This window comes from Oryza glaberrima, chromosome 1, assembly GCF_000147395.1.
Source record: "Oryza glaberrima chromosome 1, OglaRS2, whole genome shotgun sequence".
NCBI lineage: Eukaryota > Viridiplantae > Streptophyta > Magnoliopsida > Poales > Poaceae > Oryza > Oryza glaberrima.
The window spans coordinates 30,894,338-30,920,379 of NC_068326.1; the positions used below are offsets into that span (position 1 = coordinate 30,894,338).

The 26,042-nt window shown below is 45.1% G+C and overlaps 3 protein-coding genes and 1 long non-coding RNA gene across 4 annotated transcripts; 3 read left to right on the forward strand and 1 right to left on the reverse strand.

Annotated features, from left to right (window-relative positions):
* The first annotated feature begins 3,022 nt into the window (after positions 1-3,022).
* LOC127754858 (subtilisin-like protease SBT3.5) lies at positions 3,023-7,516 on the forward strand. The gene is made up of 9 exons (XM_052280487.1): positions 3,023-3,075; positions 4,344-4,441; positions 4,780-4,935; positions 5,062-5,687; positions 5,782-5,852; positions 5,943-6,197; positions 6,293-6,410; positions 6,551-6,722; positions 6,810-7,516. Exons 1-9 carry the CDS (start codon positions 3,023-3,025, stop codon positions 7,349-7,351), a joined length of 2,091 nt encoding a protein of 696 aa, XP_052136447.1. The 3' UTR covers positions 7,352-7,516.
* A 2,005-nt stretch (positions 7,517-9,521) lies between these two features.
* On the reverse strand, positions 9,522-15,806 carry LOC127756521 (uncharacterized). The gene is made up of 4 exons (XR_008013230.1): positions 15,593-15,806; positions 13,359-13,476; positions 12,631-12,728; positions 9,522-11,949 (listed from the first exon to the last, which is right to left on the reverse strand). It is a non-coding gene; the product is annotated as an uncharacterized LOC127756521 (long non-coding RNA).
* LOC127756511 (subtilisin-like protease SBT3.5) lies at positions 10,932-15,560 on the forward strand. Its single transcript, XM_052281857.1, has 10 exons — positions 10,932-11,066; positions 11,154-11,245; positions 11,413-11,510; positions 12,625-12,780; positions 12,881-13,500; positions 13,842-13,912; positions 14,026-14,280; positions 14,380-14,497; positions 14,625-14,796; positions 14,882-15,560. Exons 1-10 carry the CDS (start codon positions 10,974-10,976, stop codon positions 15,421-15,423), a joined length of 2,217 nt encoding a protein of 738 aa, XP_052137817.1. The 5' UTR covers positions 10,932-10,973; the 3' UTR covers positions 15,424-15,560.
* A 2,543-nt stretch (positions 15,807-18,349) lies between the features above and the next one.
* LOC127759934 (uncharacterized) lies at positions 18,350-19,424 on the forward strand. Its single transcript, XM_052284147.1, has one exon. The coding sequence runs from the start codon at positions 18,480-18,482 to the stop codon at positions 18,723-18,725; it is 246 nt and encodes an 81-aa protein (XP_052140107.1). The 5' UTR covers positions 18,350-18,479; the 3' UTR covers positions 18,726-19,424.
* Positions 19,425-26,042: the final 6,618 nt, after the last annotated feature.

Sequence of the window (26,042 nt, forward strand, 5' to 3'; positions counted from 1 at the left end):
CAAACTCTTGTTGAGCTTAGCCACTTGCTCCTTAAGCTCATTGTTCTTAACAACAAGTGAGGCATCACAAATAGAAACACTAGAGCTAGAGTTAGAGCTAGGCATATCCATAAGATCATCACAAGAGGTAGAAATGCTAGATGATGCAACATGAGCAATATGGCAAGTAGCACTATCATCAAGCAAATCACAAGATATGCCAACATCAATGTGAGCTCCATGTTGAGTAGTGGAAAGGAGGTTGTCATGAGCTTCCTTAAGCTTCTCATGAGAAATGGTGAGTCTCTCATGAGAGGTCTTTAGCTCCTCATACAAGACCTCCAAAGAAGCATGATCCTTCTTTAGGGCCTTGAACTTGACAATCTCCTTCTCACTATAAGCATGGAGCTCCTCAAACATAGTCACAAGCTCATCATAGGAAACATCATCACAATCATCATCACTCTCACTATCACTAAGAGATGTTACCTTAGAGGAGCCCTTTGCCATGAGACAAAGTGGAGCGAAGAGTGATGGAGCCTCCTTGATGGCAACAACGGCCATCTTCTTCTTCTTGGAGCTTGCATCATCACCACCTTCTTCCTCGGACCCGGATGAGGCGGAGCTCTCCTCATTTGAGTCCCATTCCCCGATGAAGGCCTCAATCTTCTTTCCTTCCTTCTTAAGCTTCTTCATGAGCTTGTAGCCTCCACTCTTCTTCTTGGATGACTTGTCTCCATCATCATCGTTGGAAGGGCACTTGGAAGCAAAGTGTCCCTTCTCACCACACTCAAAGCACCTCAAGTTGGAGAGAGTCTTGTTGGGTCTTCTATTTCTTCTCCTATTGGAGTTGGAGCCCCTTCCTCTCTCCTTTCTCCTTCCCAAGAGATCATTGAACCTTCTAGCAAGAAGGACCATCTCTTCCTCCAAGTCCTCATCGACTTCATTCACATTGCTCTTGCTCTTGTCTTCAACTTCGGCTTGGAGAGCAATGCACTTCTTAGAAGGTGAGGCTTCCTCCATTTCCTTCTTCTTCAACTTGTACATGTCATTGGTGTTGATCTTCCCCAAGAGGCTTGCGGGTGTCATTCTTGACATGTCGGAGTTGATGAGCATGGTAATAAGGGTCTCATACTTCTCCGGTAGAGCCCTAAGCATCTTTTGGGCAACCTCAAGATCGGTGTAGTTTGCCCCAAGCCCCTTGAGATCATTCACAATGACATTGAGCCTCCCATACATGTCATTCACACTCTCATGAGGCAACATGGAGAATGTCTCATATTGGATCTTGAGGAAATGAAGCTTGGCATCCTTGTACTCGCTTGTGCCCTCATGGATCTCCGCCAACTTGTTCCAAATCTCATATGCGGTCTTAAGGTTGCTCACTCTATCAAACTCCTCTTGGCTCAAAGAGTTGAACAAAGCATTCATGGCTTACGCATTGAGTTGGAGGTTGCGGTGATCAATCTCTGTCAAGGGCGTGCCGGTGATAGCAAAGCCTACATCCACAATACTCCAAATATGGAAGCTCATAGCTTTGAGGTGAGTAGACATTTTAATTTTCCAAGTGGAGTAGTTTGTGCCATTAAACATAGGAGCCTTCCCTACATGGTTCACCTCGTTCGACATCTTCTCTCTAGGCGGTGAAGCCCAATCAAGAGAGACCAAGCTCTGATACCACTTGTAGGATCGAGATGTCGACTAGAGGGGAGGTGAATAGGTGATTTAAAATTAAATGACACCTAATCAAAACTAACCTAAGTTGCTAGGCTTGGTGAGGGTTAACTCTAACTAAGCAACTAAGTTATGTTTTGCAAAACTAGGGTGATAGTGGCTCAATTATATCTCTAGGAAAGTAAATCACACTCCTATGTCAATGTTTAGCAATCCTAGGGTGATATGATCTCAAGTATGTCTCTAGAAATGTAAATTGCACAAATGTAAATGCGACAATCAAATGAGACGATGAGACAAGAGATTTTTCACCGAGGTTCGGAAACTCGCCGGTTTCCTACTCCCCGTTGAGGTGAGCCCAACTCTACCGCTCAACCACGAAGCCACCGCACGCCCCCTTCGTCAAGGGGTGGGCAAGGCGGGAGCCAGCCCACGGAGAGGACTACCCAAGCCTCGATCACTCGGGGGTAGTTCTTCCTTCACTCCGAAGGTGGTGAACTCCAAACCACTCACAAACCGGTGCCGGGCCTCCTCCACAATCTTCTCGGAGAGGTCACCGGGCAACTCCTCCACAAGCCGTTTAGGAGGCGGCAACCTCCAAGAGTAACAAGCAATAACCCGGCGTGGAGATGATCAATCAAGTGCCACACTAGCTCTACAAATGGAAGCAATGCACTTGACTCTTGGCTAGAACAACCTCAACCACTACAATGGATGAACACTAAGCTTAAGTGAGTGTGAGAGAAGTGCAAGGGGTGTATGCAATTGAATTGGGTGCCAAGAGAGCCCCCTTGCTGCTGGTGGGGGAGTATTTATACTCCCACCCACCAAAACTAGCCGTTGGGGGCGAAATCCCCCAACTCTGTGCTCTGTCGGTCTGACCGGAGGTATGTGGCTGGTCAGACCGTGCTACTCTGCAACGGCTAGAAAACTAGCTGTTGTAGCCCTGTCAGAGGGCCCCATCAGCCTGGCCGGTCAGACCGGCATTGAGTGGACGGTCAGACCGGCCTCGGCTCAGTCAGACCGCCATCGGCTCGATCTGACCGAATACGGCTCCGTCGGCTTTGTATCGGCCATCCTGAGCAGCACCATCCCGGCCTCCAGGGGGCCGGTCTGACCGCGCATGTGCCGCCGGTCAGACCGGCCTTATGCGCCGGTCAGACCGCCGTTGAGGCGCCGGTCAGACCGGCCAGGACATGCCGGCGACGGCACGGTGGCCGCCAGGCGAAACTCCATTCACACCTTGGCAGCGACAGCTTGTCTGTCTCGTCGTCGGGAATAATGTCGGCTTGTCCACCTCCGCACCCATCGCCGCTGCACCAGCCGCCTCCGCCTTCGCTCCTGGCCCCACCTCCACTGTCGCTGCCGCATGGTGGTGGTCGCCGCCGCGCTCCTGCTCCTCCTGCTGGACACCGCGCGCAAGTAGCTCACCTCCACGGCACCTGCAAGGCGTCGGTGGCAAGCGATGCGACGGCGGAGAGGCGGCGTGCGGGCTCCCCCGCCCGCAGCTCCTCCCGCCGCCGCCACCTCGTGGGCCTCGTGGGCAGCGGCCGGTGGGGGAGCCCGCGCGCCGCTCCTCCCCCCGTTCCCACGCGCTGCTCCGATGCCGCCCGCGCGCCACCCCTCCCTCGCCGCTCGCCCCGCAGCTCATCCCCCCACCGCCGTCGCGTCGCTCGTCGCCGGCCGCCGAGAAGGGAGAGATAGCGCCTCGCACTGCCGCTCAGAAGGGAGAGAGCGATGAGGAAGGGAGAGAAGAGGGAGAAGGAGGGTGATGACGTGGGTTACGTTGACAGGTGGGGCCCACGTGGGTCCCACGCTGACTCAGCAGCCACGTAGGACAAAACTGGGGTCAAAACCACCTAAGATCCTCAGGTGAACGGTTTTGTATAGTTAACTTAAGGGACCTCGCGTATCTGGTTTTGCAGTTCGAGGACGTATTTTATCCTGATAACAAGTTGAGGGACCTTCGGTGTACTTTTTCCGTCTTAATTAGCCCACAATCCTGATGAGCTTGAGGCGAGCGAGGACCATGTCAAGCATTCAACAACTTGTAAAATTTGTAATAACCAGATAGCTTTCTGAAGGATCAGTTTCATCTGAAAACTCACTGAGGCTACCTGTTCCACTAGCTGGATCGAATCAATTTTTAAGAATGACCTGACATTAACATCTGCAAAGAAAAGTACAACAAAAGAGAGGGTGCAGCTGAGTTGACGGCCGGTGAACTTTCAAAATATATATGCGTTTTCACCCATCCGCGTCGTGCTGTCACGTTGGATGAGTTAATTTACATGGATTATGAGGTTCCATGCTCCGATTAGTCAAACGCGGCTGCAGCATGGTAATGTTAAGTCGTGGCATGATCTGTTTCATATTGTCACGTCCAGGAATTGGACAGCTGAACCGTCTTCTAAATTGTGTTCACGGAAATGCATTTCGTCATTTTTTTTATAACAGATAATTTGTTTCCTCGTGGACACTCGAAAAAGTTATCTCTAATTTTCTTCTCAAATCTCTTCCTCACACCTACTCCGTCCATATCAAAATATAAACATTTTTGAACTTCGACACGATCATTGAGATACTAATTTGACTAAAAACATTTACAAAAATAAGATATTTTTTAAAAAATAGTTGCATAGTATGATAGTTTACTAATTGGTTATGGTAATTTACTAATTGAATTTCAGTAAGGAGGAGGCCAAGGCTTCCATCACCTACAGCTACAAGCATGGCTTTTCAGGCTTTGCGGCAATGTTAACAGAAGACCAAGCTGAGGATCTGGCAGGTAGGCGGATTTTTAACAGACCTTTATTTGTTTTTGTTTTTAAGATAATGGAAGCTTTATTGAACTCATACTGACCTTTATTTGTAAATAGTTCATGTTAAAAGCCTTTTGCTATCAGTTAAGATAGATGACTAGAGGATTCAATTCCAATGTATTCCTAGCATTGAATGGCAAAAAGAAATGGCATGTTCACTAATGTGCATATCAATTTACCATTGCAAACTGCTTTCACTATCAGAAACTGCCTCTGTAAAGCAATGCGTTCTCCCCCAAAAAGAAATGGCATGTTTACTAATGTGCTTTAATTTTTGAGGAGATGTTTTTTTTTTCATGTTCAGAATTACCTGAAGTTATCAGTATTACTCCAAATCAGAAGCATGAGCTAATGACCACCAGAAGCTGGGATTTCCTCGGGCTTAAAAATGAACCACCCAGTGAGCTTCTGCAAAGGAGCAATTATGGAGAAGACATAATTATTGGGATAATTGACACTGGTAAGTCCATCATTTTAATGGAATCAATTGTAAAAGTTTTGACCTACAGAATTCTTTCAAAATTCCTCATGCATGAACATGTACATGGATGTATATTAAGTAGGACAACACATACTATTGATGCAGGCATTTGGCCTGAATCAAAAAGCTTCCATGACCACGGATATGATGCAATACCATCACGATGGAAGGGCGTCTGTCAACTAGGAGAGGCCTGGGGGCTCTCCAACTGCAGCAGGAAAATCATTGGTGCACGGTACTATGCGGCCGGCCTTGACAAAGCCAACTTCAAGAAGAATTACATGTCTGCCCTGGACAACAATGGCCATGGAACACACACAGCATCCACTGCAGCAGGTGTGGTGGTAGAGGGGGTTAACCTCCATGGCCTAGGAGCTGGGGTAGCACGTGGCGGTGCAACCCGAGCACGGCTTGCAGTTTATAAGGTTGGGTGGGAGGAGGGTGGTGCTGGTGGATCATACCTCGCTACTGCCGCAGTACTAGCAGCTCTAGATGATGCTATCCATGATGGAGTCGATATCCTGTCCCTCTCACTTGGAGTTGATGAGAATTCATTTGGTGCACTCCATGCAGTCCAGAATGGGATTACTGTTGTTTATGCTGGGGGAAATAGAGGCCCTCGACCTCAAGTCCTTTATAACACAGCTCCTTGGGTCATTACAGTCGCAGCAAGCAAGATTGATCGATCTTTTCCAACTGCCATCACCCTGGGAAACAAGCAAACATTAGTGGTACATGAGACTCGTGATCTCTGTTAGAACCTTTGCTCCATGCAATCTTCCTCAAGAATTTACCACTCAAAAGTACATGCTTTTATATTTGCAGGGTCAATCACTCTATTACAAGTTAAAGAACAATACAGAGAGCAGATTTGAATCACTTGTAAATGGTGGCAAGTATGTTTAAAGTTAATGCCAGTTTCTGATTAACATCATTTACATACCAACTTATGTTTAGGTGTTGAAGCTTTTTGCCTGTGTCTACAGTTGTTCAAGGGAGGCGTTAAATGGCACAAGCATCAATGAAAAAGTTGTTCTATGCATTGAATTAACTTTTGGCCTGATAGGAAGAATTTTCGAAGATGTCTTTGCAGGCGTTATTCAGGGTGGGGCGTCTGGTCTTATCTTCGCTTTTTATACCACAGATGTTCTTTTGAGCACAGAAGATTGCAAGGGGATAGCCTGTGTTTTTGTTGACAATGAGATTGGATATCAAGTTGCAACATACATAGGCAGTGAAAGGTATGGATAAATATTTAACGACCCACCAAGCTTTAGCTGTATTTTCTCTGTAACTATTTAAACTCCCAAATAATTTTGCTTTATTATTTATTCAGATTACCCACTGTTAAGATTGAGCCAGCAAGTAGTATTACAGGAAATCAGGTCCCCGCTCCAAAGGTGGCAATATTCTCCTCAAGAGGCCCATCCATCAAATACCCTACAGTTCTTAAGGTACAATCTGAAAGGAAGTACATACTGTTGGTCTTTATTTTAGTCAGGAAAATCTTTAGACAGACATCAGATACCGTGCACCTTAAGATGATTTTATTCCACAGGAGCATTTCCTAACCACATTATATCTGCTTTAACAGCCTGACATAGCAGCTCCAGGAGTCAACATCTTAGCTGCCAAAGAAGATGCATATGTATTTAACTCAGGGACATCAATGGCAGCCCCACATGTAGCAGGCGTTGTGGCATTGCTTAAGGCTCTACATCCTCATTGGTCTCATGCTGCTCTCAAATCAGCAATTGTCACCACAGGTAAATTACTTGAGTGTGCTATCCACATGAAACAACTATATAGGTAAATCCACTCAACCATGAATTACTCTTTTTTGCATGCAAAAGCATCAACAAAGGACGAATATGACACGCCGATATTAGCAGAAGCGCTTCCTCGGAAAGTTGCTGACCCTTTCGATTATGGAGGAGGGAACATAAATCCTATTGGAGCTGCTGATCCTGGCCTAATTTATGACATCGATCCAAAGGATTATAACAAATTCTTCGCTTGTCAGATCAAGAAATATGAGATCTGTAACATTACGACATTGCCAGCCTATCACCTGAATCTGCCTTCTATATCTATACCAGACCTAAGGCATCCAATAAACGTACGACGAGCAGTCACTAATGTCGGGGAGGTGGATGCGGTTTACCAATCCTCTATTGAATCCCCCCTTGGAGTGAAGATGACTATCGAACCGCCTGTCCTAGTCTTCAATGCTAGCAAGAAAGTGCATGCCTTCAAGATTTGCATTACACCTCTATGGAAAGTGCAGGGAGGCTACACATTCGGCAGCCTAACTTGGTACAATGAGCACCACACTGCAAGAATCCCAATTGCTGTCCGGATCACAATTCAAGACTTCTACGCTGATGTTGCTTAGTAATGAACATATTTCTAGACAATGTATGCTCAGTAATAAACATGTACACCAATAGCGCTTGCAATAAGAACAATTTGCTTCATTGTTCATAGGAGTTGCATTTGTTGAGAATTATAGACATAAAACGGGGTGGCCAACAAGACAAATGGATGGATGGATGGAACAACGAACCTGACGGCGCAGCCGGCGAAGGGAGGGGCGCGGCCGTGGGGGCGGAAACCGCTTCCGCTGTCGGCCCGTCGCCGTGGGACCTGACTTGGGACGAAGTGGCGCGGCCTTGCTACGGCTGGTTGGCATGTGCCGCTTGCACTTTCCGGTCTTGCTTGCCATCCGCCGCCACCGCCGCCGCCCGCACGGTGACGGACGGCATATGGCTTTTTTTAGAGAGAGAGAGAGAGAGAGGAGTAGAAGGCCGAGAATGATTATAGCCGGGCGTCCGGCGCGGGGAGCCGGATCGGGCGCTCCCCCGCACGCCCTCCCCCACGTGCACATCTATTGGACTCACACAGTCTCTCTTCTTTTTTTTACAAAAGATGTTTCACCTAGTGTAAATACAATGTTTCACTATTTATAGATCTAATGTTATAGTGAATTAAAATACTCTTTTAAAAAAACTCACATATTTTAGAAACTCTCATTTAAAGGAATTTGATTTATTTTTTGTTCCACCAAAAATATTTCACCTAGTGTATTCATAATGTTTCACTATGTATAGATCTAATGTTGCAGTGAACGAAACATTCCATTGCAACAAAATAAACTCATATATTTTGGAAACCCCGTTTATTTTTTATTTCACCGAAAAATGTTTCACCTAGTGTACTAACAATGTTTCACTGTGTACAGATCTAATATTGCAGTGAACTGAAATATTCTTTCACTATTTGCTGAAATATTGTTTTTATATAAGGTAAAACAACACCCGATTTAAACGAGTGAAACATTTTCGATCTACTTAGTGAAACAAATCCGATATACTTGGTAGAACATCGTGCAACATTTAAAAATAATTCAATAATAAGCTTTTTTTTTTTGTCGAAATATATCCATGTGTGGTCTTGCTTTGAAGATTTAATTGCAACGAATTTAATGGTGCAATCAGATCATGATTTGAATAAGTAATTTAGGAGAAAAATCAGTTTAAAATAGTTTTATACGTAGCATGACGTCAGCACCGATTTGCTCTGGCCGATCGGGCGCCCGAGCCGTAGGTTCTCCCGTAGAAGGCATAGGCAATGCTCCCTCACGTTGATTCTGTAATCTTGGACCTCTTTTGTAGCTAGTTGGTTTATACGGGCCTTCATCGTATAGGCTGGCTTATACAAAAACAAGGGCTTAAAGCATCATCAACACTTCAACAGTGCCACCTTTTGGATTTTTGGCTTCTCCAACGGTTCCCTACTCCCCCCCCCCCCCCCCCCCCTCCAAAATCGGCATTTTCTTTTCCCCTAAACATTGGTATTCCTTCTTTCTTTACTTTTGCTCTCCACAAATCGGGTATCATTCTCGCTCTCAATTTTTGTCTCTTGAGCAAGGCTTCTACCCCAGAAAAAAGGGCGAGTGGGAGGACGATGCTAGATGGTCAATCGTGGAGCCAATTGACACGATTTGATAAGGGCTAGGTGGTGTATTTTAGGAGGACAATACTTCCTCCGTCCCAAAATTCTTGACGTTTTAAGGTTTTCGATCCAAATTAGTAAGCAAACAAAACGACCAAGTTACCCTCATTCATTTGATTATCATTTGATTTAAGTGTACATGCATTCCCCAGAAGGTCCAGAGATATTTTCTGATTGCAATATTCCCACAACTCAGGGACACATGGTAGAGTCACAGTTCACATTGGTGCCATTGCCACAAAAAGTACACAGTGCAAAGCCATCATTAGCAGATTCAAACATTTGAATTGATAATACGGCATCTTTTTTGGGACAACGTTGGGATGGTAAAACGACCAGAATTTCAGAATGGAGGAAGTACTAGATAGGTAATCGTAGAGTCAGATCGCACGATTTGATAATGCCCGAGTGGAGGAAGACCCTATTTTAGAGAGAAGGAAATACATTTTTAATCCTTAAATTCTCAATAGAGAATCTTTTTCAAAAAGAGATTTAGGTCATTATCTAAAAAAAGGAGATTTAGGTAAGAGATTTTTAGGCACCTCTTCCCCACGCTCTTAGTTTTTTTGACCGAATATTGGTTTCTAGATATTGGATAGAGAAATCTATTCAAATCTCAATATCTGATTAAGAATCCAAAAAACAGAATTTTGGGATGAAATTTTAGATGTCTATCGGTGATGCTCTATGCCTTAACCAATACTATATTTTTCCCATATTTTTGGGATACTACATTTTTTTTTACAGCATTACTCTCGATATCCCAATCCATCTTGCTCCACCATGTTTGATGGTGTTTCTAACAATAGTTTTCCACGATTCTACATAACAATCCTGTCTAATAGATCAACCGGCTACTAGAGAAAAAAAAACATGCCCATAACGGTAGTCATATTCTTTCAAAAATTGTTTTGATAAGGTAGCAAAGCACATACCCCCTCAACATCTTACCATACCAAAATTTGGGTAATACTCATCCATTTATCTGACAATAATACAATGTGCATCAAATCAAACACATATTTTCCATCTCTACCTGGCACTACAAAATTTCGTTAGTTCCTTAAACCAGACCAATCCAATACGCCTAAGACAAATGGCTTCAGTCAGCCGGCAGCACCCACATGGAAGCGAAGCGCCAATGGATCAGCACTCGAATGCAAAAGTCTGATCATCTCCATATTATCCAGAAGTATTAGAGTTATATGAGCTAACCTGTACCCTTTTCTTCCAGATAAACAAAAGATCAGAAAGCAGCGACGTCTTGTAAGACTAAACTTGCACGAATCAGCACTCTAGCCGTCTAGTCTCCATCAGTTAAACGAACAAACGCGGAAGACGACTCCACATAATGATGTGCAATGGCACGGGGAGAACAGAAGAGTCAAAATTCCCCGCTGATTGAGAAACCATTATAGCAAATCAGGGGGCTCCTGGGCTCCACTGCTTGGTGTTTGCTAGTGTAAACTGTAAACCATAGTAGCATCTCCTGGAATTTTGTTCCACTTTGCCTCCGAATATTCAATTTGTTGAGTTATTGACGTATAGATGAATAAATTCTAGCCTCCATGCTTCTCACTCTGAATATCTGATTTTTTTTTTTTAAAAAAAGACTAGCATAACCAAGATAAACGAAAAGTACTCATGCAAGATAAGCTGGAGGTGGTAGCACGGAGAAATACAACCCATGACCATGAGTTAAGCTAGTTTGGCAGAAAATTCCAGGGAATCCCCTCCTAGAGAAAACCCAGGGAGGACACTTGGACAAGAAGAAAATGAACAGCAAAACATATGACATTTTGTCTTACGTTGTGACCCTAGACTAGTAGACATAAACATTCAGCGATCGAATTCATTGAACGAATTTGAGTGCCACATTTAATTCATTGAACAAATGTGTGTCACATTTCTTTCTGGACATGGACAGAAGCCACCAAGCAAGACCTAAAGACCTATAAATACCAATACCTACTAGATCATACTGATGTATAAGAAGTCCCAACATGATTCTGCACTCTCCATTTCAGCGCTTTCCAGCTTTCCTCCTATTTTGTGTATGGCTTTTCATGATCAGAGGAATATATGGATCTCGCAAGGTATGCACAGTGCATCACCCTACATCTTATTTCGTATACAGATTTGGTGGTCAAAGATGTTTTCTCTGCTTCTCTATGTATGCATAGTTGTACATTGCCTATCTGGGCGAGAAGAAATATGATGACCCTACTCTTGTCACTGCCTCACACCATGACATGCTCACCAGCGTTCTTGGAAGGTAATCTAAGGAGTTTATTTGCTTTGGGGTGTTTTAGTTCTTACCTTCTCAACACCAATATTATTTTATGAGCTGCCTATTTGCTTCAACAACTCCAAACACTTCATTTTATAACTAACTATAAACATGTTCGGTGTTGTTTCTCATGGCTTACCACTTTGTTTCAGCAAGGAAGAGGCGCTGGCCTCCATTGCTTACAGCTACAAACATGGCTTCTCAGGCTTTGCAGCAATGCTAACAGAGGAGCAAGCAGAGAATCTTGCAGGTGAACTGAGTTTAGCTAACAAAAGTTAACTTGACTAACTCAGTGCTAAATTTACCAGTCATGTTTGTTATGTGCATGGTATGGGTTTGAGAGTTGAGACCAAGGGTAGGACGCTCACTTCCATCTAACCACCGGCAGAATTCTTCCCAACTGCAGTACAGAAGCTTTGAGGTTTATTGCTGAACTGGGAAGAAGATTAGAGACTTTGTTTATTCTTCCTTGCCTAGTTGTTTTTCACTGTGAACATCTCTTCATAAACAGAGAAGTATAAAGATAAGGAAAGCAACTATCATTGTGAGAATGTAACTAATCAAATCCTAATGACCAAATGATCCTAAAACGTTCCTAGGATTGAATAGCTACTGCTTTGACCAGCTGCAATTGCTGTTGATGCGGTTACCTGAATCCCATGATGGCGACAGTAGGTCTGACTCCCACACTGACAAATTCAAAGACAACCAAAGTGAAGAAATCAATCCTGATGCATGATGCTATTTCTGAATGATAGAAAAAATGCATGATGCTATTTCTGAATGATAGAAAAAGACACTCAAAACATATTCAACATTGATTAAAAACAGCTCCTTTATGGGAAGGTACCTATGTTAAGCTATTCACTTTCTGCCCAAGAAGAAAAAAACTAACACAGCTTAACACCTATATGCCCATGGGAGGGGAATGTGTCCTATACACACAAGCCTTTACATGTACATACTACTGTACGCACCAACTAATAAATATCACTAAAAATTCTAGAAAACTTTGCACATGTACTTTCAATAGTATTACATCTACGTGTAAAGTCCCATGTTCAAATTCATCCTACATAGAGACTAGAAGCAACACAAAATACAAAATTCTGACAGACTTATAGTCTTAAAACTGCCAGAATTTTTTTTCGTTATGGCTAAAATACAATGAATTTGAGGTTAATATTTTACACGTGTGTAAAGTATATGCACAAATTTTGCTAGATTTTTCAGTGACATTTGTTAGTTGGCGTGTACGGAGTGTGCAAAGGATACGTTCCCCTATTGGAGCACTATATATATATGGTTCTTCTCCTTATTTATTTATACAGAAGAATTTCTCATGTATACTTTTTTATGTTCAGATTTACCTGAAGTGATCAGTGTTACCCCAAATAAGCAACATGAATTGCTGACCACAAGAAGTTGGGATTTCCTCGGACTGAACTACCAACCACCCAATAAACTTCTGCAGAGGAGCAAATATGGAGAAGATGTAATTATTGGAATGATTGACACTGGTTAGTACAATATCACCAAATCATCTGAAAAGACCTTGGCCATACAAATTCTTGCAAAATCCTTAATGCGTAAATTGGAAAACATATGCAATTGATGCAGGTATCTGGCCTGAATCAAGAAGCTTCAGTGATCATGGATACGGACCAATACCATCACGATGGAAGGGCGTGTGTCAACTAGGACAGGCCTGGGGGCCAACCAACTGCAGCAGGAAAATCATTGGTGCACGGTACTATGCTGCAGGTATAGAAAAAGCTGACTTTAAGAAGAATTACATGTCTGCCCGGGACATGATCGGGCATGGAACACATACAGCATCCATAGCAGCTGGTGCAGTGGTAGATGGAGTCAGCGTCCATGGCCTAGCAACAGGAGTAGCCCGTGGAGGTGCACCCCGAGCACGTCTTGCTGTGTATAAGGTCATATGGAACACAGGGAATAGCCTACAGCTTGCTAGCGCCGGAGTGCTAGCAGCTCTAGATGATGCAATTCATGATGGAGTTGATATCCTGTCCCTCTCAATTCATGCTGATGAGGATTCATTTGGTGCACTCCATGCAGTCCAGAAGGGGATTACCATTGTTTATGCTGGGGGAAACGATGGCCCTCGACCACAAGTTATTTTCAATACAGCTCCTTGGGTTATTACAGCCGCAGCAAGCAAGATCGATCGGTCTTTTCCAACTACCATTACCCTGGGAAACAAGCAAACATTAGTGGTAAATAGTAGAAACACAATCTCTTGGCTCCGTTCGATACTGCATATAGGATATGATTATTGCTTGCACAGGAAACAGGAAAGATGATTAGCATATAATTAATTAACTATTATAAACTTAAAAAGTGGATTTATTTGATTTTTTAAAGAAACTTCTATAAGGAAAACTTTTGCACAAAGCGCACCATTTAACAGTTTGGAAAGCGTGTGCACGAAAATGAGGAAAATTTTCAGCCCACTAGCAGTATCGAACGGAGCGCTCCTAGAGGCACCTTTCCTCGCCTATCATCTCCAAACACTTGCCACTCAAAATTTATGTGCAAATCTCTATCATATTTGCAGGGTCAATCATTATATTACAAGTTAAACAACGAATCCAAGAGTGGGTTCCAACCACTTGTAAATGGTGGAGAGTATGTGCATTTCTGTTTAACTTATTGATTAACTAAATTCATGGATAGATGGCAGCTTAGATTCTGATGTTGCATTTCCAAATTGGTTGAGCAACCATTGTTTCTGTCTGCAGTTGTTCAAAAGGGGCATTGAATGGAACAACAATCAATGGAAGCATTGTTCTGTGCATCGAAATAACTTATGGACCAATACTAAATTTTGTCAATACTGTCTTCGAAAACGTTTTTAGTGGTGGGGCATCTGGTCTTATTTTCGGACTGTATACCACAGATATGCTTTTGCGCACTGAAGATTGCCAAGGCATACCCTGTGTTTTAGTCGATATTGATATTGGGTCTCAAGTTGCAACATACATTGGTAGTCAAAGGTAGGAAAAAATTCATGTGAAGAACCAGGCTTAGTAATTGTATTTTCTGTGGAACTATATTTATTTAGTCTAAAATAATATGGTCTTTGTACTAAGCAGCATGCCGGTTGCAAAGATTGAACCAGCACATAGTATTACAGGAAAAGAAGTCCTGGCTCCAAAGGTGGCAATATTCTCATCAAGAGGCCCATCCACTAGGTACCCTACAGTTCTTAAGGTAAACAAAGCTGAAACGGTGCACATTCTTTTGACCTAACCAACTTTGAGTTGCTTGTAATAGTGATCTCAGTAGGCTTGCAATGCTTTACTGCAATGGTATAATCTCATTATAATTACTTTAACAGCCAGACATAGCAGCACCAGGGGTCAACATCCTAGCAGCCAAAGAAGATGGATATGCATTTAACTCGGGGACTTCAATGGCAGCCCCACATGTAGCAGGTGTCATAGCATTGCTAAAGGCTCTGCATCCTGATTGGTCTCATGCTGCTCTAAAATCAGCCATTGTTACCTCAGGTAAGCTATACTATCCACATGAAACACTATGTTTATCAATCCAATAACATGGTCTTACATGTGATTGTCTTTTGCATGGCCAAAGCATCAACCAAGGATGAATATGGCATGCCAATATTAGCGGAAGCTCTACCTCGGAAAGTTGCTGACCCATTCGACTATGGAGGGGGGAACATAAATCCTAATGGAGCTGCAGATCCCGGCCTGATGTACGACATTGATCCAATGGACTACAACAAATTCTTCGCTTGCAAGATCAAAAAACATGAGATCTGCAACATTACAACTTTACCTGCCTATCACCTCAACTTGCCTTCTATATCAATTCCTGAACTAAGGTATCCAATCAAGGTGCGGCGAGCAGTCACAAATGTGGGGGAAGTCGATGCAGTTTATCAATCTGCTATACAGAGCCCCCTAGGAGTCAAGATCGATGTTGAACCTCCAACCCTAGTCTTCAATGCCACAAAGAAAGTGAACACCTTCAAGGTCAGCATGAGACCCTTGTGGAAAGTGCAAGGGGAATACACATTTGGAAGCCTAACTTGGTACAACGAGCATCACACGGTAAGGATCCCCATCGCAGTCCGGATCACAATCCGAGATTTCTATGCGGATGTTGCATAGTAATCCAGAGGATTACTCAATAGTCAATAATAAAGAACGGTGATCATCTACATATGGTCACCTTAGATCGGAAAACTACTTGTACTTGGCAAAATTTTCTTGCACTATCTACAATAAATCCTTCGATTTTATGGTTCTACTGCTGATCACACAAGGCACAACGGGGTACCTGGATGGCTAGATGCTGACCGGGCGGCGGCGAGCAGTCAGTTCCCGCCGTCGAGTTGGGAATGCGGCCATGCGAACTTGCAAAGCCGCCGGCGTGGCTTGCTTGATTGCTTCCGTAGTTGGATAGGCCCGCCGCCCGCCGCCGCCGCCGCCCATAGGAGGAGTTCATCATTGTTCATCCCACGTCCATCTCTATGGGCCGTTTCCGTGGGCCGTTTCCGCAAGTGGGCCTCAGCGGAATCTGGACTAATAGAAGCTTCGTCCCAGGCGAGCCTTGACGCGGCTATTTCTCTCCTCGTCGCAATGTCGTCGGCATCCGGCCGCAACTCACTCAAACCGTTCGCAGGAGGTCCCTCGGCAGTATTTTTGTTGGGTTTTGCTGACGTGGTATCCTAGTCAGCAAATAAAAAACACGTGGGGCCCATATGTCAGTTGCACATTTTTTTTCTTCTCTTTTCTTCTCCTTCTCTCTTCTCTTTTCTTTTCTCTCTCTTCTCTTCTCCTTCAGGCTACGGGCAGCAGCCGCGCGCCGTGGCCACCGTCGTCGTCGGCTCTCCACCGTCGTCGTCGCCGTGGGCGAGGCTACGCGGCGCGGCCGTTCGGCGGCAGAGCGGAGGCAGCAGAGCGCGGCGGCGGAGCGGTGAGCACGGATGCGGGTGGCGCAATGGAGGGCGAGCGCGGCAACGGAGCAGCGGAAGGCGCGAGCGCGGCGGCGGGCCGAGCAGTGGAGCGCGAGCGCGGCGGCGGAGCGGCGGTGAGCGAGCGCGGCGGCCAGCGAGTTTGGGAGGGAGGGGGAGGTGGCCGGCGACCAAGAAACAATCTCTTCCTCTGCCTCTTCCCCTTTTCCCGTCGGTGATGCCTCTCCTAGCATCGTCGGCCACCCGCGGGGGCACGGCGGTGGTGGCGGCCGAGCACGGGGGAGCTCCCCGTCCCATCCACTGTCTTCCGCTTCGCCTAGCTCGCCCTCCGCTGCTTTGCCCACCGCCGCGCTCGCCCGCCGCCGCTTCTCCGCTGCGCTCGCCTTCCGCTGCACCCCCCGCATCCGCGCTCCTCCGCTGCATGTAATGGCATATATACATGTGAGTGTGCTCAGCCATATACACATGCTTGGCTAATATATACGTATGCATGTTATCGGGCGGCAAACCAACAAGAAGCTAGCTAGGCTATAGCTGGTCGTCTCCATCTCCATGCATGCATATATATGCTCGTACGAAGACGCATGTACATGCGGCCATCTGTACCCGGCGTATATGCGTATGAGCTACGACGTCAAGTGCTACAGCGACGTTGGCGAAGACGATGAGGGTCACTGCGCCCGCGCCGACCACCGTCCACGACGCCGATGGCACGCTGAGCGTGGACACGCTCCTGCTACAGCTGCGCGAGCTGGGTGTCCGGGAGGACCATGGGATCAGGCCGACGACGCTGCCGCCGCCACCATTGCCGCTGCCGCGGCACAGGAGGAACGCGAGCGACTGGGGTGCATCGTCAGCCGGCACTTCGAGCCACCTATGCACGGCCACTGCGACGCCCTGCTCCGCCCGTAGCCTCCGCTCCGCCGCCGCGCTCCGCTGCCTCTGCTCCGCCTCCGGGCTCGCCCGCCGTCCGCTCCGCCCACAGCCCGCCACCGCTCTGCTACCGCGCTCACCGGCCGCCCGCATCCGCGCTCGGCCATCGTAGCTGCGCCCGCCACCAGCCTGAAGGAGAAGAGAGAGGAGAGAAGCGAAAAGAGAAGAGAAGGAGAAGAAAAGAGAGGAAAAAAAATGTGCAACTGACATGTGGGTCCCACATACTTTTTAAATTTTTTTTGCTGACTAGGATGCCACATCAGTAAAATCGGGCAAAAATACTGCCGAGGGACCTCCGGTGAACGGTTTGAGTAAGTTTAGGGGTAGACATTTTTGATTTTATGGTTAAGGGACATCAAAAAAAAAATCTCGCTGTGAAGTTGAGGGACCTCCGGTGAACTTATTCCATCGTATCGTCGCCATGTTTTGGAGATTAGCCTAACTTCCAAGAGAGCACTGGGAACCTGCCTTGCACAAGCTTCGCATTAGAAAGGGTTGTGCCAGATTTCCTCCTGTTTTCTGAACAGTTTCCTAGCTAGCTAGCCAGCCTAGCAACGTGTGTGATCAGAGGAAAGAAGTCGGAACCGTGTATTAAAAGTCAGCAAGAGTCATCCCCGGACGAGCTACCCACCAACCTAACTGGCACGTGCATGTACGCAAACGAGTTTCCAGATAAGTAAAATGCGTTTTTTTTTAATTCGGAAGCGTCGCTCTCAAAATTGCTGGAGCATTTAGCCATTAGTTGATCGAGAACTTGTTCGTTCAGATACTGTAAAACATCCTAGCTGGGGTGTCTGCCGCGTAGGCGCGTATCACTATCAGCCATGCAAATGTAAAAACTTTCAAGCTGTCGCCGTCCAGAGAAGCGCGCTTAGAAAATTTGGTGACAAAGCTTGAGGATAACATCAACGAGACAACGAGGTTGTCCCCAGTAACAGGCAACGTATGCTAAACAAATGAAAAGTCACTAACCATGCATCCATCAATTAAGTTTCAGATCAACTCGTCTGTCAAGAGAGCAAAAGAAGACGAATTCTAGTCAAAAAGAGGGAAAGAACACGTTCAGTACCACAAAATCGCTAAATTAATTATTAAACACAGCCATTAATGTGCGAGGTACTGGTGGTGCATACTGGTCAAAATAATATGACCGGCCGGACGACCGGTCAACCCGATCAGGTGTGTATAAATACATGGCGCGCGCTGCAGCTTGGACAAGATACGTGCAGAGTTGGAATTTGGAAGGCGAGACGAAGAAATCACACAAGAAAAGCTGCCGGACGGTGCTTTCGTGCTCAGATAACCACAAGACAGAAGATGAGGCGGTCGTCGTCGTTGCTGCCCGTCTGCGCGCTCGTCCTCGCCATGCTCTGCGTGGCGAGCCTCATGGACGTCACGGAAGGGCGGCGAGGCGGAGGAGGCCGCGCCTACATCGGCGGCGGCGGCGTCGGGGCCAGAGGGAGCGCCACGAGAACCAACGGCAGCCCGCGCGGCCTCAGCGGCGGCACCTGGGCGGCGTGCGCTGGCTCCTCGCTGCTCGCCGCGGCGGCCATGCTCTTGTAGCTCCGCTTCATGGAATACAATACATGATGCTTCGTGTATATAAGTGACTTGTGTGATGTGGTTGTGCAGTGGGCACAGGGGATGAGTTTTCCGGAAAGTGTCCGGGCTGTCGTCATGATCGGCAAGGAGACGAGGAAAAGTGTGATTAACTGTTCGTTGTAAATTAAGCTCGTGAGATTTGCAGTTCCGTAATTGATGATTCTTTTGTTTTAGAGAAGCTTTTGGTGGGTCGCTCTCAGTGCAATCGAACAGCCTGTATGTCTACCGATGAATGTCATCTTCTTCCTTTGGTTTTGCAATACCCGGAAGAAGATTCCAAAATCTCATTGAAGAGGGTTTGACAAATCATTGTTGCCCTTGTTGTTTGGGTAATGGAAGGAAAAAAAACAATTGGGTCTTTAACCAACAACAGAGGACGTAGCCGAAGGTAGCGAAGGCAATGGTCGCTGAAGCGGAACTCTGGCGCTTGGCCAATGCGGCAATTCCAGTGCTACGTGTCTAGCCCCTTGGCATCTCTGTTCGCCCATTGTTCTAGTGAGAATAGGCTTAGCTTAGCTCGGTTCTAACCTTTATCCCATCCTCTCTTTTTCTTTTAGTTTTCTTGTAAATTACTTTTATTCTTCTTAATACAAAGATGTGTTTCTTGTGTATTCTAAGAAAGATGACTCTTTTGTTAGTGATCAATAAAAAGGGCCAGATTTGTCTTACTCCCTCAGTCCCTGGCACATTTTGCTTGCTGGTCCTTGTCCCTGTACAGCCGCTGCTCTCTGCCGTGTCCTTTTTCCGGTGACGCAAACTCGCTCACTCGGGTTGCTCCCCCTGCAGCTGCAGGAGCCTCCTATCCGTGTAGCATTTCCGCTCTGTAATCTATTAGGCCATTCACAGTGTATCTATGTAGTATTTGACCTCAACTCTCTAGCTAGACAGGTTACATGCGTAGAGGAGATAAGGGGGTTAGCACGCTCTCGTTTGGCTCCGAGAACCTTATCAGAAGAAAATAGTTTTTTCACAGAGAAAGAATTGCATCCACACCCATGGCGAGAAAGCAAGACAGAGGAGAGAAGGGGGAGAAGCTCGTCGAAGAAGCCGCATCTACGCCGAGTCGGAGCTCCCACCCGAGCTCACTGTCCCTCGCTACCACGCCACCGAGCTCCCACCTTCCCCCACTACTGTGCCGGCAAGCGCCAAACCCCGCCGATGCTCCGCCTGGCCTCCCTGACCCTGTCTTCGCTCGGACTGCTGCTCCGCACGGCCGTCCCGTGACGGTAGAAGGAGAGGAGAGCGACGTTGGGTCGCCGCCCGAGCGTGAGAGGAGAGAGAGGGGGAGAAGAAAGGAAGCGTCGGTCTCGAGGAAAGGGGGAGAGGGGGAAAAGTGGAGAAAAAAGGAAAAAAAAATTTGACCCCACGTGAGGTTGCTACATTGTGAGCCTTGTGTATATCACTTTCCTTAGCCCATGTGACATCTAAGCTCTGGCAAATACATATGATACATTGCTATTGTCCTTACTACGCCACATCGTTACCTAGGGCTGTACGTATAGGCCAAAATCCTGGCCTATGTTTTTGACCTTTCATTACACTCTCTTATTTACTTTCGTTACACTCTATTATTTATTTATTTATTTAAAATTAAATTTCATAAAACTATAGATAGTGTGCACGAGCTATCATAAAACTACGCGTTTAAGAACTTATTTTACAAAACTACAGATTTAGTGTCTTCGTTTATCACAAAACTATAGGTACTTTGTACAATCCATCACAAAACTACAAATTTAAAAACTTGTTTCACAAAACTACAGATTTAATATCTTTATTTATCATAAAACTACAGGTTTAATGTTTTCCTTATCACAAAACTACATGTTTTAGCATTGTTAAAACCTGTAGTTTTGTAATAATAGAGACACTAAATCTGTAGTTTTGTGATAAATGAAGACACTAAATATGTAGTTTTGTGACAAATGAATATACTAAATCTGTAGTTTTGTGAAACAAGTTCTTAAATCTATAGTTTTGTGATAGATTATACAAAATACCTATATTTTTGTGATAAACAGAGACACTAAATCTGTAGTTTTGTGAAACAAACTCTTATATCTGTAGTTTTATGATAAATTGTACAAAATATTTGTAGTTTTGTGAAATTTACTTTTTTTTTAACTACTAACAAAGGTTTGTCTTCATGCTCACATTATAGAGGTGGAACCAAGTAAAGGCCAATAGGAGTTAGTCCCCTGTTTTAAAATGTATAGCCTACTGAATTTTGATATATCATTTGTGACTTGTTTTATCTGGAAAGAGGTACCTTCAGCATGATTTATATTTTCCATACTTTCATATTTTTTTATGAAGGCAAATAGTTAACCATTATGTTCAAAAGTCAACAATGTTATATTATAAAAGCAAAGAGGTACTTAAATACTATATTTTAATAGTGGATAAAAGACAAAAAAAAATATGACTTAATTTTTATATGTTACTAGCTCTCCTTGCATAACAATGGAAACATAAAATCTAAAAGGTAAATAAATTTATACTCCGTACAAGATACTCGCCCATATGCATGATAGTATGATATATAGGGGATGTTTGGTTGCTTGCCACACTTTGCCACGCCACACTTTAGTTATGCCACAATTTTTTAGATGTGTGTTTGGTTTGTTACGGTAATTGTGTCATGCCATACTTTCGTAGCCTTAGGACCCACATGTCATACTCTCAAATTTGAAGCCAAGCTTGCCACACTTGTGGCCAACTATTTCTAAGCCACACTTGTGCCACCATGTCTCAACTAGTCTAAACTTAGTTATGGCAAGGTTAGACATCAACCAAACATCCCATATAGTATTAATTGAAAAGTTAATTAATATTTGTATCATATTTTTATTAAAAAAACAAAGTGAGCAATCAACAACAACATTTGACTACAAATTACAATTCAATTTAGAGGATCAAATTCCACATTTCAATCTACAGCACAATGTAGTAGCTAGGTATTATTGCGGGAGATGGCAGTAGTACCCTGTTACGGTTGTTGTGGCAGCTATAAACCATGGGTGGAGGAAATTGACGAAGTTGACTAGAAACCACTGAGGCCATTTGGATTGGAGGAATTTCGAGAGGGAACTGTGAAGGATTCCGTTTCTTTAGAAAAAAAATTCACTGTTGCGCCATTTGGAACAAAGGAACTCGTAAATAGTTTTCCTAAGATTTGAATTCCTTTCCTCCACTTCTCCAACCAATTTCACAGAAAAACAAGACTCCATCGAAACTTCATGGAAATTTTCCTATATGGACAAGAGAGAAAGCTACCGGGCTCTGTAATTTTCTTGTCAAATATAGAGAGCAAATTCCTTTGTTCCAAACAGCTATACCTCTATATTTCCTGTGTTTTCTATTTTTCTCTGTTTTACATCTATCTTCTTGCATTTTATTTTCCTATATGTTTTATTTTTCTAGGTTTCAAACGGGTTACAGGTAGCTAGCAGAGGACTCACGGCGTATACTAGCTAGCCAAGAAAAACCTGGTTGGGGCTGGCCGGCTCAATACGATATCGTGTATAATAAATACACGGCACGGTAGCTGCATATATTGTAGCATTATCCAGCTAATTATCTAGCTAGAGTAGATAATTCAGCGCACAAACTGTTTAATTTGTTTGTTATCAATTTGCTACAAACCGCAAACGTTATTATTATATATAGGCCGAGTATTTATCGGCCATGATCAGGGTAACCAACTACTAATAAGCTACTGACACGTTGCTGTATGCGGTATACTTTGTCCAACAACCTGGCCAAAGGTCAACTCTAAATGTGCATAAGTATATGCGTGATGCAGATGCTCAGTGCTCACAACGACGAGTTGGCTGACGAGTCGAAGTTAGCAGAGGTCAGAAGTCAGAAGCTACGGATACTGTAGAGATCATTTCATGATGAGGCGCCTCCTGCCATTCACCGTGCTCTGCGTCCTTGTCCTGCTCTGCGTGGCGAGCCTCGTGGATGTCACGGAAGGGCAGCGAGGCGGAGGCGGAAGTGGAGGACTTGCAGGCGCCGCAGGCGAGGACGGCATACCATTCGGGGCCGGAGTCGGCCCCCGCGGCCTCAGCGGCGGTACGTGGGCCGCATGGTCCGCCTCCTCGCTGCTCGCCGCGGTCGCCTTGCTCCTGTAGCGCGGCGCCTATATGGTAAAGCGCGCTGTTGTTTGCTTTTACATGCTTTTTTGTACTACGTGATATGTGTGATGTGTGCTTGGGGAGAGAGGGTCCTGTGCAGCATGCACTACTGAACCCATGTGCAGTACTGGATTTGGATTGGTGTTTGGGGTGGCAACTAGTTTGGGCGCCTCGCAGATATATTACTGTTCTGTCTTTGATCGTGAGATAAATGGGTAAAAGTATGTTGTATCCAATCAAGAATACGACTATTGTGAGTTGTGAAAGTACTATATGTAAAAGTGTGATGTATCTTTACCTATTATAAAATCTTTAAGATGTTTCTGCCAAATATTTTCGTACATCGTCCCACTGCTCAAGTCCGATTCCCTCTTGTGTGCGTTTTTTTGCGATTTTTGCGATGTCCATTTCATCCGTCCTTAGTCCTTCCAGTCCGAGTCCAACATAGAAAAAAAAATCCCCAAGCGATCCCCAAATCAATCAATCAATGATACAGCCAAAAACAGTATGAAAAAGCCAAAATTTAATCTAGAGCTCATGAATTTGATCGCAAGAAACCTAATCCTCATCACGGTGGTTACTGAATCAACATCCTAAATCACAAAATCCTTAAAATATTCCCAAATCAAACCGTCGCGATAGAGGAGAGAAGCGCCATCGGCTCCACATCGGGGAGATGGGGGGGCAGCCGGGAAGGAGGGGGCGGCGGGCAGCTGCTTCCACCACGCCGGGGGAGGGAAGCAGCCGCCACAGCCGCCGTCGCCATGCCGGGAAGGGGGAGTAGGAGCCACCGTCAGCACGATGTTGGGGGGGGAGGGGGGGCAGCCGCTGCCACCACGTCAGGGAGGGAAGCAACCGCCGCCGCTGCCGCCACGCTCCCACACCGGGGAGAGGCAACAGGAGCCGCCTTCGGCTCCACGTCGGGGAGGGGGGCGTAGCAGATGCCACCAGGACGGGGAGGGGAGCAGCCGCCACCACGCCGGGAGGAAGAGCAGCAGCCACCGCCAGGGAGGGAGCAGCCGCCGCCAGGGCTTAGGATTCGAGGAGACGGGAGAGATGGCGAGAGAGGATGGAGATGGCGAGAGAAGGAGAAAAGAAAGAGGCGGGTGGAGAAAAGGCGAACCTGCACGTCAGCACGTGGCATATGGCTCCTAGCATATTTTTATTTTCACTTCTAATAGTATATTTTATCCTATACTTCAGTATATACAAAATATTTTAAAAGATACCCCTAGATTAGTACTCACAAATTGATGTCCAGGATCTTGAAAGTTTTAATTTTTCAAGACTGGTATGATGTACAAATAGTAACCTTTTATAGCTCTGCATAGTTGACCATAGATGTCATTAACCTATAAAAAATATATACATTATATAAATTTTGTGATGATCATGTGGTTTGACAAATTTTATATATCTATATCTATACCTACTTAAAAATACGTAAGGATTCTGCTAAAATATTTTCGTCCGTCGTAAAAAAAATTTCATCAGTCCCTGTCGCGTCATCCCGAGTCCACATCAAATTGGTTCTAGTCAAGATTTTACATAGATCGAATCAAATTTAAACCAAATCGTGTTACACCATGAGAACTTCAATATACAACATACAAAAATACCACACTTGGCATGATTTCAGAAACCCTAAATCGAAAACTCCCCAAAATTAGAACCTTGGCAAATCCCTAAGCGAATCGGATTGATGACTTGCCGATTTGGCAAATCGCCGCCATCATGTGATGTGATCACGGCATCCGCACCACCGTGCACGCACCCTAGCCATTGCCCTGGACTGGCCTTGCGCCCGTCTTTGTCGGTCGCGTGAGGTCGAGGCTCGTCGTCGCGGCATTGGCTGCGTGCGGAGGAGAACCAGGACGGCCCCATGCACGACATCATACCGGGCTCGGGTGGCATCAGTTCGTTGCACGAGATCCGAGTGGCTCGGACAGCCGTGGCTTCACGCTACGCGCCATCGCCGCTCGTCAGAATCGTCGCCGCTGCCGCTTTTCACGAGAGAAAGGAAGGGACTTCGTACTGTTGCTGCTTGTTGGAAACGCTGTCGCTTCGCCGGAATCATCGCCGCCACCATCACTCCGCCCGAATCACCGCCGCCGCCATTGCTTTTCGTGAGGAAGAGGAAGGGGATCGGGGAAATGATTTTAGGGTTAGGGTTGGGCTGCCGAATTTTTTTCCATGTTGGAATCAATCGGGATCGTCCATAAGATCGGACGGCCTCGGCGTCTCCCATGTCGGGCTGGTGCCATTGCCATGCTGCCGTGCTGATGGGCCGCCTCATGGGCCGCGCACGCGTACTCCACAAAGAAGCAGGTCGCAAGTTTTTGGGCCAGGCTAAAATTGGTTTTTTTCTATGTGTGATTTTAAGTATTTTCTATTTTCAAAAATAGAATTATATATATATATATATATATATATATGATTGCTTATTCATATAAACTTTATTTATGTTCATGTTTCCTAATTATTTTTGCTCAATAAGATTAAAACCATCAAATCCCATGAATCTATCAAATTAGACTCAACTCCTATTGATTTGGTAACCCGTCAAATTAGACTCGACTTTACTGATTTGGGAGTTTGAAGGTGTTAACATGTTTTCTATCCTAATTAAAAAATATATAAGGCTTCCGGTAAAACATTGCGTCCATCGTCCGTTTTATCCACACGTGCGATCGGTTTCATTAATTTTTTCCGTGTGTGTAACGACTCCGATTTGCTGCCATTTATTAGTTCAAAGTGAATTTTGCAATCAAGTGAAGCAAGCGCTACGTGATAGCTTGCCATGTGGGTCAACATCATGATCCATAATGTCAAAATACTACACATGCAAGGTGTCATGAACTTAAACGATTAGTCTTCCCGTTGCAACGCATGGGTATTTTTTTAGTCCAACAAAAATACGATTATTATGATTTGTGAAAGTACTATCTTGGTTCCATAATATAAGGATTCTAAATTATTTCGGAGATGCTACTTAGGAAGGGAAAATAACTATATACTCCCAATTAAATTAGGTGTATATAGGTGGGACCGTGGGAGGATGATGATAGAGAAAATTATAAATTACTTCCTCTATTTTATATTACTGTGGGTATTTCTGCATCTGTCTAACCTATGCTCC

Excerpts from the sequence above, each read along its gene's own strand:
- LOC127754858 (XM_052280487.1), top strand. The coding sequence starts at position 3,023 with ATGGTGGTGGTCGCCGCCGCGCTCCTGCTCCTCCTGCTGGACACCGCG. Across the intron at positions 4,936-5,061 it reads TATTGGGATAATTGACACTG|GCATTTGGCCTGAATCAAAA; the intron begins GTAAGTCCATCA and ends CTATTGATGCAG. Across the intron at positions 6,198-6,292 it reads ACATACATAGGCAGTGAAAG|ATTACCCACTGTTAAGATTG; the intron begins GTATGGATAAAT and ends TTATTTATTCAG.
- LOC127756511 (XM_052281857.1), top strand. The coding sequence starts at position 10,974 with ATGATTCTGCACTCTCCATTTCAGCGCTTTCCAGCTTTCCTCCTATTT. Across the intron at positions 11,246-11,412 it reads CTCACCAGCGTTCTTGGAAG|CAAGGAAGAGGCGCTGGCCT; the intron begins GTAATCTAAGGA and ends ACTTTGTTTCAG. Across the intron at positions 13,913-14,025 it reads CCACTTGTAAATGGTGGAGA|TTGTTCAAAAGGGGCATTGA; the intron begins GTATGTGCATTT and ends TTCTGTCTGCAG.
- LOC127759934 (XM_052284147.1), top strand. The coding sequence starts at position 18,480 with ATGAGGCGGTCGTCGTCGTTGCTGCCCGTCTGCGCGCTCGTCCTCGCC.